The following is a 12,770-nucleotide window of genomic DNA, read 5'->3' as shown; positions in this document are numbered from 1 at the left end:
GCCCGGAAGACAGTTGGAAACCAAGGAGAGGGAAAGAAATCATCTCAAGTCCTCCTCCACCTCCGTCTTCGTCACGGACGCACCCGGTTTGGCTTAATGTCTAGTGGTGAGTTTCGTGACAGCTTCGTCGATCCCCCAGCCGCCAAAAAGCGGAAGCTGCCATCGCCGACGCCGTCGCTGACACAGCCGCCCGAGCACGAGCAGCCGCCGCATTCGTCATCGCCAGCGATTGAGCGCTCTGCACCATCATCGGCCGCAGCCGCTGCAGTAGTAGTAATGGCGACGTCCAATAACAATGGCTCCGCTCCCGTGCCGTCCGTGGAGAACAATTCCGGCGGTGGTGGTGCTGCAGGTGCTGGCGCCCAGGAAATCGACGAGGGCCTATACTCGCGCCAGCTGTACGTGCTCGGTCATGACGCGATGCGTCGGATGGCCCGTTCGGATGTGTTGATTTCCGGGCTGGGCGGGCTCGGCGTCGAGGTAGCAAAGAACGTGATTCTCGGTGGAGTGAAGTCTGTCACCCTGCATGACACGGCTGTTTGCACGGTCGGCGATCTATCGTCTCAGTTCTACCTGACCGCGGACGATGTGGCCACTGGGCGGAACCGTGCGGAGGCCAGCTGCCAGCAGCTCTCCGAACTCAACCACTACGTACCGACGGTGGCGTACACGGGCGAGCTGACGGAGGAATTTTTGCAAAAGTTCCGGGTCGTGGTGCTGACACTGGCCTCGCCCGCCGAACAACGGCGTGTTGCCGAAATCACCCATCGGCACAACATCGCCCTCATTGTGGCCGATACCCGTGGCCTGTTCGCCCAGGTGTTCTGTGACTTTGGAAACGATTTTACCGTGTACGACCAGAATGGGGCTAATCCGAGCTCGGCCATGGTGGCCAGCATTACGAACGATGTCGAGAGTGTCGTTACGTGCGTAGATGAAACGCGCCACGGATTCGAGGATGGCGATTATGTTACCTTTACGGAGGTAAGTATCCCCTAGTTGATGAACCTGTGCGTGCTTGTGTGTGTATGTGGCAACTGGAAGGGGAGTCAAGTGGAAGAGAATCGGGCGTTGTTTGTGTGTGTGTTTACGTGAATGTTACATGGGGAAAAATGAGGAAACTTTATTTTTGTGCAAAAGCACGCACGATATGATGAAAACTTTAATGTTGGTATCCGTAACGGTGCATAGAGCATAAAATAATCACTTGGTATATGGTCCATATCAAAGCAAACCTTGTCCGTCGACGGCGTTGAATACGCAATGACGTGAAATTGATTGCAGTGTGCGTACGTGCGTGCGTGCGTGCGTCCGTGTGTGCTTTCGTTGGCTGGGATGGTGAAATTTTGCCGAGGGAGGAAAATGAGCGCACTCTCGAAATCTGAATCTTTTCTCCGTTCCGATCCGTGGTGGTTGGTGTCTCCGTGCTTATAGAGGGTGCCTCTATCCAGGGGTGGCCGAAAAACGCGCGCGTGTACTTGTGTGTGTGTGTGAACACACTGTTGCTGTATGTGTATGTGTGTGAGCGCAATTTCTCTACTATCATATGAACGATTAAATGGTTGGCTATTTCGGGGGTTTTGATGGAGGAGATGAAGGTTGTAATGAGTCATAACTCAAGCGGATGATATTTCCATGTCACTTTTGCTTTTCTTTGAAACAATCGCTTGAAATGTGATTGTAAAAAGGGAGATTAGATTGATAACCTGCTCTCATCATGCTGTGGACGAGATATGTTGTTTGTTCAAAAAAAAGTCTACAACGTTTACATTCAATCGTGCATTTTCAGACTCTGGGTGATGTTAAACGACGACCACGTTTACTACCGCCTTGTTTTTCTGCCAAGACTATTGCTGCTCTTTGTTGTTGAAATTTCCTTGTTTCTTGCGTCGCATCATCTGACATCATCATCATCATCATCATCATGATTGTCATTGCGATGTCTCGACCGAGCCATTCACTTGCGTGAAAATGCAACTTGCTGTGGCATGAAACCGTTGGGTGGAGAGCGATGCGTTACGGTCTTTTTTCTGGCTGCTCTGTTGTAATCCTGTCTGCTGCATATCTGCGTGTACTTCACTTTCTTTGTCTATATCGGCTTTGTGTTGCTCCACTACCAAATGATGGTTTAAATTGTAGGATATTACTGAAAAAAGAAATACAGTCCCTTGATGAAAAGTATCTCAAAAACTGTAATTAGATACAATCAATTAATCAGAGAATATGAAATGTCTACTACAAACGATATTGAGAGGTTATTGAGGCTTTCAATTTTACGTCAGTGTGATATGTATCGACCCTAGCAACGAAACTCAAAGTTTGCTGTTGCTGCGATGGTCTAGCATGGTTGCCACACTGTTGTTGGCTAATCGATCGTTTTTGGCTTTACTTGACTTTCAAAGCAGTTCCGCTGTAGCACAGAACCGTGAACCTTTTGATGTCTTTAGACAGCTTAATCTATTTGATTATTATTGTGCATTCTTATTTCAAAGCGCTGCGCATCACTGCATTAGGCGACCCAAATGGGAAATAAGTCAATCAAACACGACAAAATACAAAATGTCCAGTCCCCGTAAGCATGTACTATAATACTCAGTGGAGCAAAGGAAGTAGCAGTAAATTTAATTAGGACTAATCGATATCATTGTTTAACGTTTGGAACATACATACCAGCATAGATACCAGCAATTGGGACGAATAATGCTACTAATGAATCAGCTAGTACTGTTCTTTGAGCCATAGTAACCAAACATGTGTATTCTAGAACATATAGCGCCATCTACAAATGTTTTTAAAAAAATATTGTTGAAGGCTGTAAAGAAAAAGGCATTTCCTTTGAAACATGAGTTTCAGTTTTTTTAAACATTTATATTATGTTCATTACTTGTTGTAATGATATTTTAGGTTAAAAGGTACCAGGAGGTAGAGTGCTTCACTCAACTTTGGTTGTATATACCCACAATTTGGGTTAAGTTTGCCTTATAAGGAAAGTGAGCCACTTAGTATTTTTTACCCACTTAGTAGCTATTACCTGAGACTAGATATAGTATACCAAATTTCATAAATAATAGTCATTTTTTCTGCCAGGGATAAGACAAAAAACAGGGTGGAAATGCCCCGTTAATCTAGTTTATAAAAACAGTCGGCACATGCGGTGTTGACTATACGGCACAAGCCGTCAAACTTAAAATAAATGAAATAGAAAATGATTTTTCACTTTTATCATTTATTTCTGTCGGTCAACAAAATTTAATGTAATCTTATAATATATATCATTCAGTTAAAATAGTTCTCAAAACAGAAAGAAAAAAAAATATTTAAAAAACTGTGAATTACACGACAAAGTTGAGATAAAAAATTCAAATCACGAAGACAGCTTAAAAATAATTGTTTTATGGCGGAAAACTCAAAATAAACAAAAAATTTGAGGCAAAAGGACCATCACTACGTGCAGGGGATGGAGGAGTATTTTGGGACAAGCTTGTCTTTAATTTTATATAAAACAGCTATTAAAAAAACGTTAAAAATTATTGTTCACAAATACGAGATCTCAATTCTAGATTGGAATTAAAATCCCGAAAAAAAATATTTTAAATGCTTCTAGCATTTCCAAAGCCAAAGCCAAAGAGGTAAATCCTATTACCACTAAGAAGCTATTTTCTGGTCGTTATGAAACTATTTTTAAAACCCAAGCGAGGAGAATCTGGTGAACCACATTTACCCCTAGTATATAGTAATGAAACATCTGATATATTTAATTTTTTCATAATTTTCAATTATTTGAACTAAGAGCGTTGTCTTACCCCGTATGGATGGCAACTTTGCGCCAATACGCAAAAAATCAGCACATTTGTAAAATGATAATGAGAACAAATTCAGCTTTACAAAAACATTTTTAAATAAGTTACAGCATAAATTGCTTAACGTGGCACTCTTGCCCCAATTTTCGCTATTGCTTTTCCGGGACGCACCTTATTGAAATAAAAGGAATTATAAATCATTGTTTAGTATTTAGCGTGATCTAGTGGCGTGGCGACAGTTTCGCGCTTTTTCACACGGCAAGACCGGTTGTAAAATCCCTTCCGGACCGTTCCCCTGTAGTGAGAATAGGCTATGGACGTAGTAGGCTACGTGGAATATCTACAAGTCTCGTAATTCATTAAATGACCTAGCAGATCATTAAGCCAAGAAAAAAAGTAAGAAGTTAAGTGTAACAAAGATTGATTGAATTTTTATTTTCTCTTCGTAGGTTCAAGGAATGACGGAGCTGAACGGATCGGCTCCGATGAAGATCAAGGTGCTTGGACCTTACACCTTCAGCATTGGCGATACGAGCAAGCTAAGTCCGTACTTGCGCGGTGGCATTGCAACGCAGGTGAAAATGCCCAAGCAGTTGAGCTTCAAATCGCTGGCCGAGGCAGAAAACGCTCCAGAGTTCATTATGACCGATTTCGGCAAGTGGGATCACCCGAACAACACGCAGGTCGCATTCACCGTGCTCGGTCGCTACCAGGAGCAGCATGGCCGTTTGCCACGTCCCTGGAACACAGCGGATGCAACCGAATTCGTGGAAATGTGTCGCCAGCGTGCGAAGGAACTATCGATGGAGGAACTGAACGAGTCAATGTTGACCAAGTTCGCACAAGTGTGTGCCGGTGATTTGTGTCCGATGAACGGAGCGATTGGGGGCATTACTGCGCAGGAAGTGATGAAAGCTTGCACTGGCAAATTCACGCCCATTTACCAGTACTTGTGCTTCGACGCGATTGAATGCCTGCAGGAGGGTGATCTGACGGAGGAAGAATGCGCCCCGATCGGTTCACGATACGATGGACAGATTGCCGTCTTTGGTCGCAAGTTCCAGGATGTGTTGGGACAGTTGAAGTACTTCATCGTCGGTGCTGGTGCTATCGGTTGTGAGCTGTTGAAGAACTTTGCCATGATTGGGGTTGCGTCTAAGGGGGATGGCGAGATCATTGTGACCGATATGGATCTGATCGAGAAGAGCAATCTGAATCGTCAGTTCCTTTTCCGCCCGCATGATGTACAGCAACCGAAATCCCGCGTTGCCGCTCAGGCAGTGAAGCGTATGAATGGGGACATCAAGGTAACGTCGCATGAAAACCGTGTCGGACCGGAAACGGAGCGGTTCTACGATGATACATTCTTTAACCGATTGGATGGTGTTGCAAATGCACTGGACAACATTGATGCTCGTATCTACATGGATCGCCGCTGTGTGTACTATCGCAAGCCACTGTTGGAGTCAGGAACGCTTGGAACCCTAGGCAATATTCAGGTAAGCTCTTACTCCTAAAACCTAATCCTTAAATTGAAAATCTGTCATCGTCACGATGTGACGATTTGCAACACACAAAGATATGTGGACATCACAGCTAACAAGAATAAGTCATTTGGACCTGTCCCCTATTAGATGCCAAATAATTGAATGTTATTGGACGTCTCTAAAAGACAGGAATAGAAACACGTATTATCGATATATTTAATGGGTTATGCTTTAAGAAGGCTTACACATATAAAACAAAAAGTTAAATGCATAATTGATAATACAGAAAAGAGGTACATACACAATTAAAAAAGACCATGGTGTAATATTTGGCTGCAGTACGGATGAAATATATCCTGTTTTCCATGGGATGCTGGACTTCCGTGTGTCCATATATCCAGAATTAGAACAGGAAGATCAAAATAATCAACACGTAGTCATGTTTTCTTGTTTGTGGAAAATCATGAGTTTACATTAGTTGATAAAACAATACCATATAGTATAAAAGTAACAGTATGGAAATCTAAAGAAAAAAATCATTTTTAAAGTTAGAAATTTAACCTGTTTCCATGGGATATTGGATTATCTTTTTTCCAATTATCTACAATTATGACAGGAAAAGAAGAGTTATCAATAGAATATCATACTTTCTTATTTGAGGGAAATTATGAGCATACAATAGTTGATAAAACATTACCATAATGCTAGGGAACAATAACATAGAATTTAAAGGAAAGTATTTATTTTAAATATGCAGAAATTTAACCTGTTTCCATGGGATATTGGATTATCTTTTTCCAACTATCTATAATTATGACAGGTAAAGAAGAGTTATCAACAGAAAATCATGTTTTCTTGTTAGTGGAAAATCATGAGCACACATTAGTTGATAAAACATTACCATAATATTATGAAACAATAACATACAAACAAGTTATAGGAAATAATACAATTTATGTTTTGTTGTACGGATGAAAATTTGTCTGTTCCATGGGATACTGGACCTTCGTGTGCCCAGATACCCGGAAGTATGACAGGAAGAGAAAAAATATTCACAAAATATCATATTTTCTTATGTGAGCCATAATGGCCATTCATCAATTAATTAAACATTTTTTGCCCTTAGATAATGTAAAATTTTGTTATATTTTAATTAGATAGAGATATTACTAACGCTTTTACATCGGTTATATATTTTCAGGTTGTTGTTCCGTTCCTGACCGAGTCATACAGCTCTTCGCAGGATCCACCAGAGAAGTCGATTCCGATCTGTACGCTGAAAAACTTTCCGAACGCGATCGAACACACATTGCAATGGGCCCGAGACACGTTCGAAGGAATCTTTAAGCAGGTGGCCGAGAATGCTGCACAGTACATCACTGATCCAACCTTCATTGAGCGCACACTAAAACTGCCCGGCGTTCAACCTCTGGAGGCACTCGAATCGGTCAAGGTACAGTGTTGCTCTGCGGAATGCAAAATTAATACCATCAATAAGGAATGAAACTGTGACCGTATGGATGTATGTGTGTGTTTTTGTACTAATTTCAGAGAGCACTGATCGACGATAGGCCAAAATCAATTGAAGACTGCGTAAAGTGGGCCCGTATGTACTTTGAGGAGCAGTACTCGAATCAAATCCGCCAGCTGCTTTTCAACTTTCCGCCCGACCAGATGAGTTCCACCGGGCAACCGTTCTGGTCCGGACCGAAACGTCTGCCGGAAGCAATCACGTTCGATCCGGAAAATGCGCTCCATCTTGATTACATATTTGCAACTGCCAATTTGAAGGCGGAAGTGTACGGCATTCCACAGCAACGCAACCGGGATGCCATCAGAAAGCTGGTGATGGCCGTTGAGGTAAAACTATACATTTGGAGCGAAGAAAAAGTGGATTTTTTTTTGCCGTGAGGATGGAGAGCACTCACCTTTTTCCATTGTTTTTTTTTGTTACACAGGTGCCGAAGTTCACGCCACGTTCGGGTGTTAAAATTGCCGTGACGGATTCTGCACTGCAAGCGGAGGAGAATGGAGGTGGTGGCGGTGGTGGTGGAGAAGATCTTGACCCGGACCGTATCAGCCGGCTGCAGAACGAGCTGGCAGCATTGGGCAAGCCGGACTTTACGATTACGCCGCTCGAATTCGAAAAGGACGACGATAACAATCTGCACATGGACTTTATTGTGGCTGCATCGAATCTGCGCGCTGCCAACTACAAAATTCCGCCCGCAGACCGTCACAAGTCGAAGCTGATTGCGGGTAAAATTATGCCGGCCATCGCTACTACCACGTCGCTCGTGGCCGGATGCGTTTCGCTGGAGCTGTACAAACTGGCTCAAGGGTAAGAGGACTACTGGAGAGCCGAAGGATAAATTTCGTCATTATACTAATTGTTTGATTTTCTAGCTTTAACACGCTGGAACGGTTCAAGAACGGTTTCCTTAACCTGGCGCTGCCCTTCTTTACCTTCTCCGAGCCGATCCAGGCGAAAAAATCGACCTACTACGACAAGGAGTGGACGTTGTGGGACCGGTTCGAGGTAAAGGGTGATTTGACGCTGCAGGAATTCCTCGACTACTTCGACCGTGAGCACAAGCTCAAGATCACGATGCTGTCGCAGGGTGTTTGCATGCTGTACGCGTTCTTTATGACGAAGCAGAAGCAACAGGAGCGACTTAATCTGCCCATGTCCGAGGTGGTGCGGAAGGTATCGAAGAAGAGTATTGAGCCGCACGTGCGTGCGCTCGTGTTTGAGATCTGCTGTAATGATGAGGCCGGTGAGGATGTGGAGGTGCCGTACGTGCGCTACGTGTTGCCTTGAATATCTTAAATCGCTGCTAAAACCGATATAACGATGCAAAGAAGGATAGGAAAGGAGGGGGACGATCTGTGGGCTGTAGGAGGTTACGATTATGAATTAACGTTTGTTGATACCGTAGGGAGAATGGACGTTTAGAGAGAAGATAGGACGCAAAAGAAACAGGCCCCTAGGAAGAAAATGTTACTTCTCGCTATAGTGAGAAGCACCTGCTCACTATAGTGAGAAGCGAGATTTTTTTCCTAGTGGGTGGTTCAAACACGAAAGAATTACTAGAAGCGCATGAGTACAATATCTTAAAAGAACTCACCAGGAACGGCAGATTGGCACAGATTTTTAGTATCATCATCAGAGATCAATACCTTAAAGATTAACCAAAACAACACCCACAACGTGTATATGCAATTACCGTTCCACGTTGTATCGGCGCGCCTTATTCTCCCTTTTCGCCACTCTTGCCGTGTGGTATCAGCTAGTATTTATTTTTCATTAATATTCCTGCTACGCCCCCTCTGCTGTTAACCGGGATGGAGAGAGACCGAACAACAACCCTTGCACGCATTGCGTACGACAGCAAAATAGCTGATCTCGAGAGAGCGATGAAGATGATGATGATGATGATGATGAAAGAATGATAAACCAGGTGGCGAGTAAAGGTAGATGAAATAGCACACGAAAGATATGAGATACATTAATTTGTTCGTTTTTTTGGAGGACGACACGCGATACTAGGATGGAGTGCGTGCGTCCGGCCGACGGATCGAATGGAAAGTATAATAAAAGCATAGCTTTTTTTAACAAAATGTTTTTTACTACCCCTGTACTTGATGTTTTGTTGTCGTGTGTGGCAGGAAAATGGAAAAAAGAAAATGGGAAGTGAAGCTGTAGAAGCAAACGAATATGAGTGTAAGGAGGTGGGTCGTCATTTCGTTGACATCCCGTAGGGGGTTTCGAACATAAATGAAATGGTGTGTGGTGGTAGTTAATAAATTGTAACCGTTTCCTTAATACAAGGAAGGCAGCAGCGACCTCTGTTGCTCGTGGTGCGAAACAACTTGTGGTGAGCTGACGATGAAAATGGGTAGCTCTCTGGGTAAGGAGGTCGTAAGTCAGGAGATGGTTTAGTTTTATGAATGTAACAATATGCAAGATTTAAATTTGATTTCTTATTGTGTGCCCTCTCTCACTCTTGCTCTTCTCATTTTCATCTGCTGCACTTAAAGAGAAAAATGGTCTCTAGACAGCAGACAAGGTGTCTGCTGTCTAGAGACCATTTTCAGTCTCTATCAGTCCAGTTTTAACAAAAAATTAGTACAGAGACGCAACCAGAACCTTGTGTAAGAAAACGGTAGCGAGAGGTCGTTTCGTAGCCTGTTGTGTTTTGTCTTAGCCACAAGAGATGGGTGTTGTAGAGGACACAGGACGTTTGCAACCATTTATCCTTTCTGCGGGATGTTATATATACATTTGAAGAATAAACTTTTCACATACCTTTTCACCCACCATTCAAATCAAATTGTATGCGTTATTTGTGTTCGCTTCTACCTTGCCTAACCATGTTACGATAAGGAAGAACAGTAGAAAGGTTCTGAGCTGTAGAGTAAAGGATGATTAGCTCCGTGCCGGGCTTTGAATAGAGATTGCGAATGAGATTGCGTGAAATAAAATGATTGTATTTTAAATTGAATGCTAAAAGCTGCTCAAAATCGATTTGTTTTTGTGTGTATGTGTATGTGTGTATTTCGAAAGTGTTTTATGCCTCTCTCACAGTGGCATCTTATCCATCGGTTCGGCGAATTGAATACCGCCCATCTTACCAATTACAACCCTTTGTGCAGTGAACGTGATGAATATGAGAGCGTGTGTTAGTGCGAGTGAGTCTCAAGCAAAACGATCGCCAACCGGAGAAGACTTGAAAATCATTCAGTTCAATTGCATCATCTTGAGAGGAACGCGCTTCACTAGTGCTGGTGAGTGTAATCAGTAGGATTTAGTATAAGTGTCGCTATTCGGTACATCTTTTGCTCCCTTTTTATCGTGATCATCGGACCATACATCTTGACATGATAGATCGATCAAAATTTGTATGTTTAAACCCTTGTTGGCGCTCGTTTTCGGTAGTTTAACATATCATCAACGAGTACTTATTGCACCCGCACTCCAAATACCAATCGGATAAGGAGGTGTAATGGGTTGTTGGTGCATTAAAAAATGGCCACTGAAGGTGTGTTCCATGCAACGGTGAGAGCAATAAATCAATCACCAATCACCCCCACCCAATTAGTGTCGATTAGTACTGCCGCGGTGGAAGAATTTGTGTGTGACAAGCTGATAATGTGTTTCCGCGGTGAGGGCAGTGATTAATCAATTTTTCGGTGTGGGAGACAATCATTGTTTTAGAAACTTGTAAAGAAAGAGCGAGCTGATTTGATTGACATTGTATAACTGATTGTGATTATAATTTCATTAGTGAGGAATGAATGTACGACAGAAATGCCAATACATTGTACTACTACTACATATAACGATCATGCGGCAAACGAACAAAAATCTCGCGCTGTGAAACGTCGTATGGCCATAAAACTAAACAATGTGTGCATGAGCGCTTCGATCTTAGGCAATGAGTCAGAATGAACTAAGGCCTCAAAGCATAACAAGAAAGAGTGTTTATTTAGTTTTTGTTTATACGTGTTTTATTTGCTTGCCCCTTAAGCTATGCTTTTGATACTGTGGTTGATCAATGTGTTCGCTTTAGGAAGTGATTTTTTATTCATTGTTAATTATTATTGTTATTAACATAGCCAGTAAAGGATCAGAGGAACAAAATCGGGTATGACGTTCCTCTACGTCAAGTAATAGTCTAGTCCGGAGCGATCTCGCTGGGACGTACATATTAAGTCTGAAAAGTAGCGTCGGCGAGTCGATTCGGTGGTCAAGATACAAGCACGGGTTGTGGATCCCATGGTGCGGTGTTGTGTTTGATGGAGCGGAGTTTGCTGTTGAGGTCTAGGTTGTGCCAGGTGGTAAAGCGGATAGCATCTCGGCGGAAAATGGTGTTTTCTGCTTCTGCCGGGCGAAGCCGATCTCTGTTGACCAGACGGACAGCTTGCTCGTTTTCGTTGTTTCCGTATGTTTAGGAGCTGAATGTCTTTGGACACCTGCAAAGACGAGGGCATGTAGATTGCGTTGGGTTTATCGATGGGGAGTCCTTCACCGGCGACCAGTTGGATGGCTATTGCTTCGGTAGAGTTGATGGAAGTGTGATTAGGTAGCTTGATGACATAGTTTTCGAGACTTGAATGGATCCCACTGTCGGTTGAGTTCTGGTGAGTCCCGGTGCCGTATCTAAAGACATAATGGAAATGTTTATATTCAGTCTGTCAGTATATAGAGTGCGTGTTGACAATGTTGACAATGTTTGAGCTTTACAATAAATAAATAAACAGCAACAAGGATCGTAGAAGAAATCAACTTTGAATCCAACATTGTTGTATGAGTTCACCATTAGCATTATTGGATCGCTAGCACGAAATCGCTCTGGCATTAGTAGTCGCATACCTCTTAACACTCAATCAAACAAACAAGGAGCTAAGATGTTTATAGAATTTCGAAAAGATGGGTCTTGAATGGTCGACCCAGTTATAATCTTATAAAGGAATAAGACACAAACAGTCTTGAATGTCAATGAATAATGATGTTTTGTAAATTTTACTCATGTTATCCTACATCGATCTCTTCTTATTTTGCGATACTGATAACTGATTTATTATTACATGTTCAACATGGAAATGGCTTTACTTTTTTATTGTCATATAACCATCATCATATAATAATAATACAAAAAAATGTATACATGCAACGTTTCTGGGCAATATGAGTCTAATGTCTGAATATTTTTTATTAAAATAAAACAAATTTCTTTTCTACTTCTCTACAGCTCAACTGCGCAACCTTCTTAAACAGTCTGCCTCGCCAGTTTGAACATCAAACGGTCCCTTGCGATAGGCCCTATAATGCGGTCGGAATTGGCATTTCAAGCTCAATCCCTTATTCGCGATAAGCGCATAAAATAATGCACAAACTAATTTCCCTATCAGCAGCAGCAGCAGTACCACCACAAAACACAACCTAACACAACAGTGCCGAAGTGAACTAGCACCGCTTATCTTAGAAGTATACGGGACAATAAACGTGAAGACATTGCGGCTACCACCCGTTCACAGCACGCCCTGGGCTTTTGCGGAGCTCCTAAACACATTGCTACCCCAAAACATAACTGACGAGGGCACTGTACTGCACAAACTGGGTACCTCTTCCTGTCAATAAAATCACAGCCGCAGAGCAGTTTTGGCTCTTTGTATCGTGTTAGTCATCGGGTATGCTGCTGTGCGGAAGGTAGTGCGTAATAGTGAGGACAGGTAGCCGGTATGGTCGATTCGGACGATATCTCACGATAAGACGAAAACTCGGTAGATTGTGTCCGATTTTGAGCAGTTGTAGGACTCTTGCGGTCGGCGATCATCATTTGGGAACGGTGTGCCTCAGAGTTGTAACACCTGTTGAAGGGTAACATTTGGCAGCCTGGTAGGGCAATCGAATTGACCATCTTGTGTGCAATGTTACGCTTGCTCCAGCCAGCATAGCTTCGATGTCCATCTATTTAAA

General features: G+C 42.8%; 2 protein-coding genes across 2 annotated transcripts in view; one reads left to right on the top strand and one right to left on the bottom strand.

Annotated features, from left to right (window-relative positions):
* The window catches only part of LOC126556316 (oxysterol-binding protein-related protein 11), a 97,776-nt gene that overhangs the window by 53,873 nt on the left and 31,133 nt on the right, over positions 1-12,770 (bottom strand). The window lies entirely within an intron of this gene.
* LOC126568788 (ubiquitin-like modifier-activating enzyme 1) lies at positions 17-8,123 on the top strand. The gene is made up of 6 exons (XM_050225418.1): positions 17-984; positions 4,250-5,299; positions 6,489-6,740; positions 6,839-7,147; positions 7,246-7,628; positions 7,694-8,123. Exons 1-6 carry the CDS (start codon positions 97-99, stop codon positions 8,106-8,108), a joined length of 3,297 nt encoding a protein of 1,098 aa, XP_050081375.1. The 5' UTR covers positions 17-96; the 3' UTR covers positions 8,109-8,123.

This window comes from Anopheles maculipalpis, chromosome 2RL (assembly GCF_943734695.1).
Source record: "Anopheles maculipalpis chromosome 2RL, idAnoMacuDA_375_x, whole genome shotgun sequence".
NCBI classification, from domain to species: Eukaryota; Metazoa; Arthropoda; class Insecta; order Diptera; family Culicidae; genus Anopheles; species Anopheles maculipalpis.
Note: the sequence above shows the minus strand (reverse complement) of the source record. Positions and strands in the feature narration are given on the sequence as shown.

What these genes read in the sequence shown, in the direction of transcription:
- LOC126568788 (XM_050225418.1), top strand. Translation starts at nt 97, where the DNA reads ATGTCTAGTGGTGAGTTTCGTGACAGCTTCGTCGATCCCCCAGCCGCC. An exon ending in ATTATGTTACCTTTACGGAG is followed by an intron (nt 985 to 4,249) that starts GTAAGTATCCCC and finishes TTCTCTTCGTAG; the next exon opens with GTTCAAGGAATGACGGAGCT. An exon ending in AGCTGGTGATGGCCGTTGAG is followed by an intron (nt 7,148 to 7,245) that starts GTAAAACTATAC and finishes TTTGTTACACAG; the next exon opens with GTGCCGAAGTTCACGCCACG.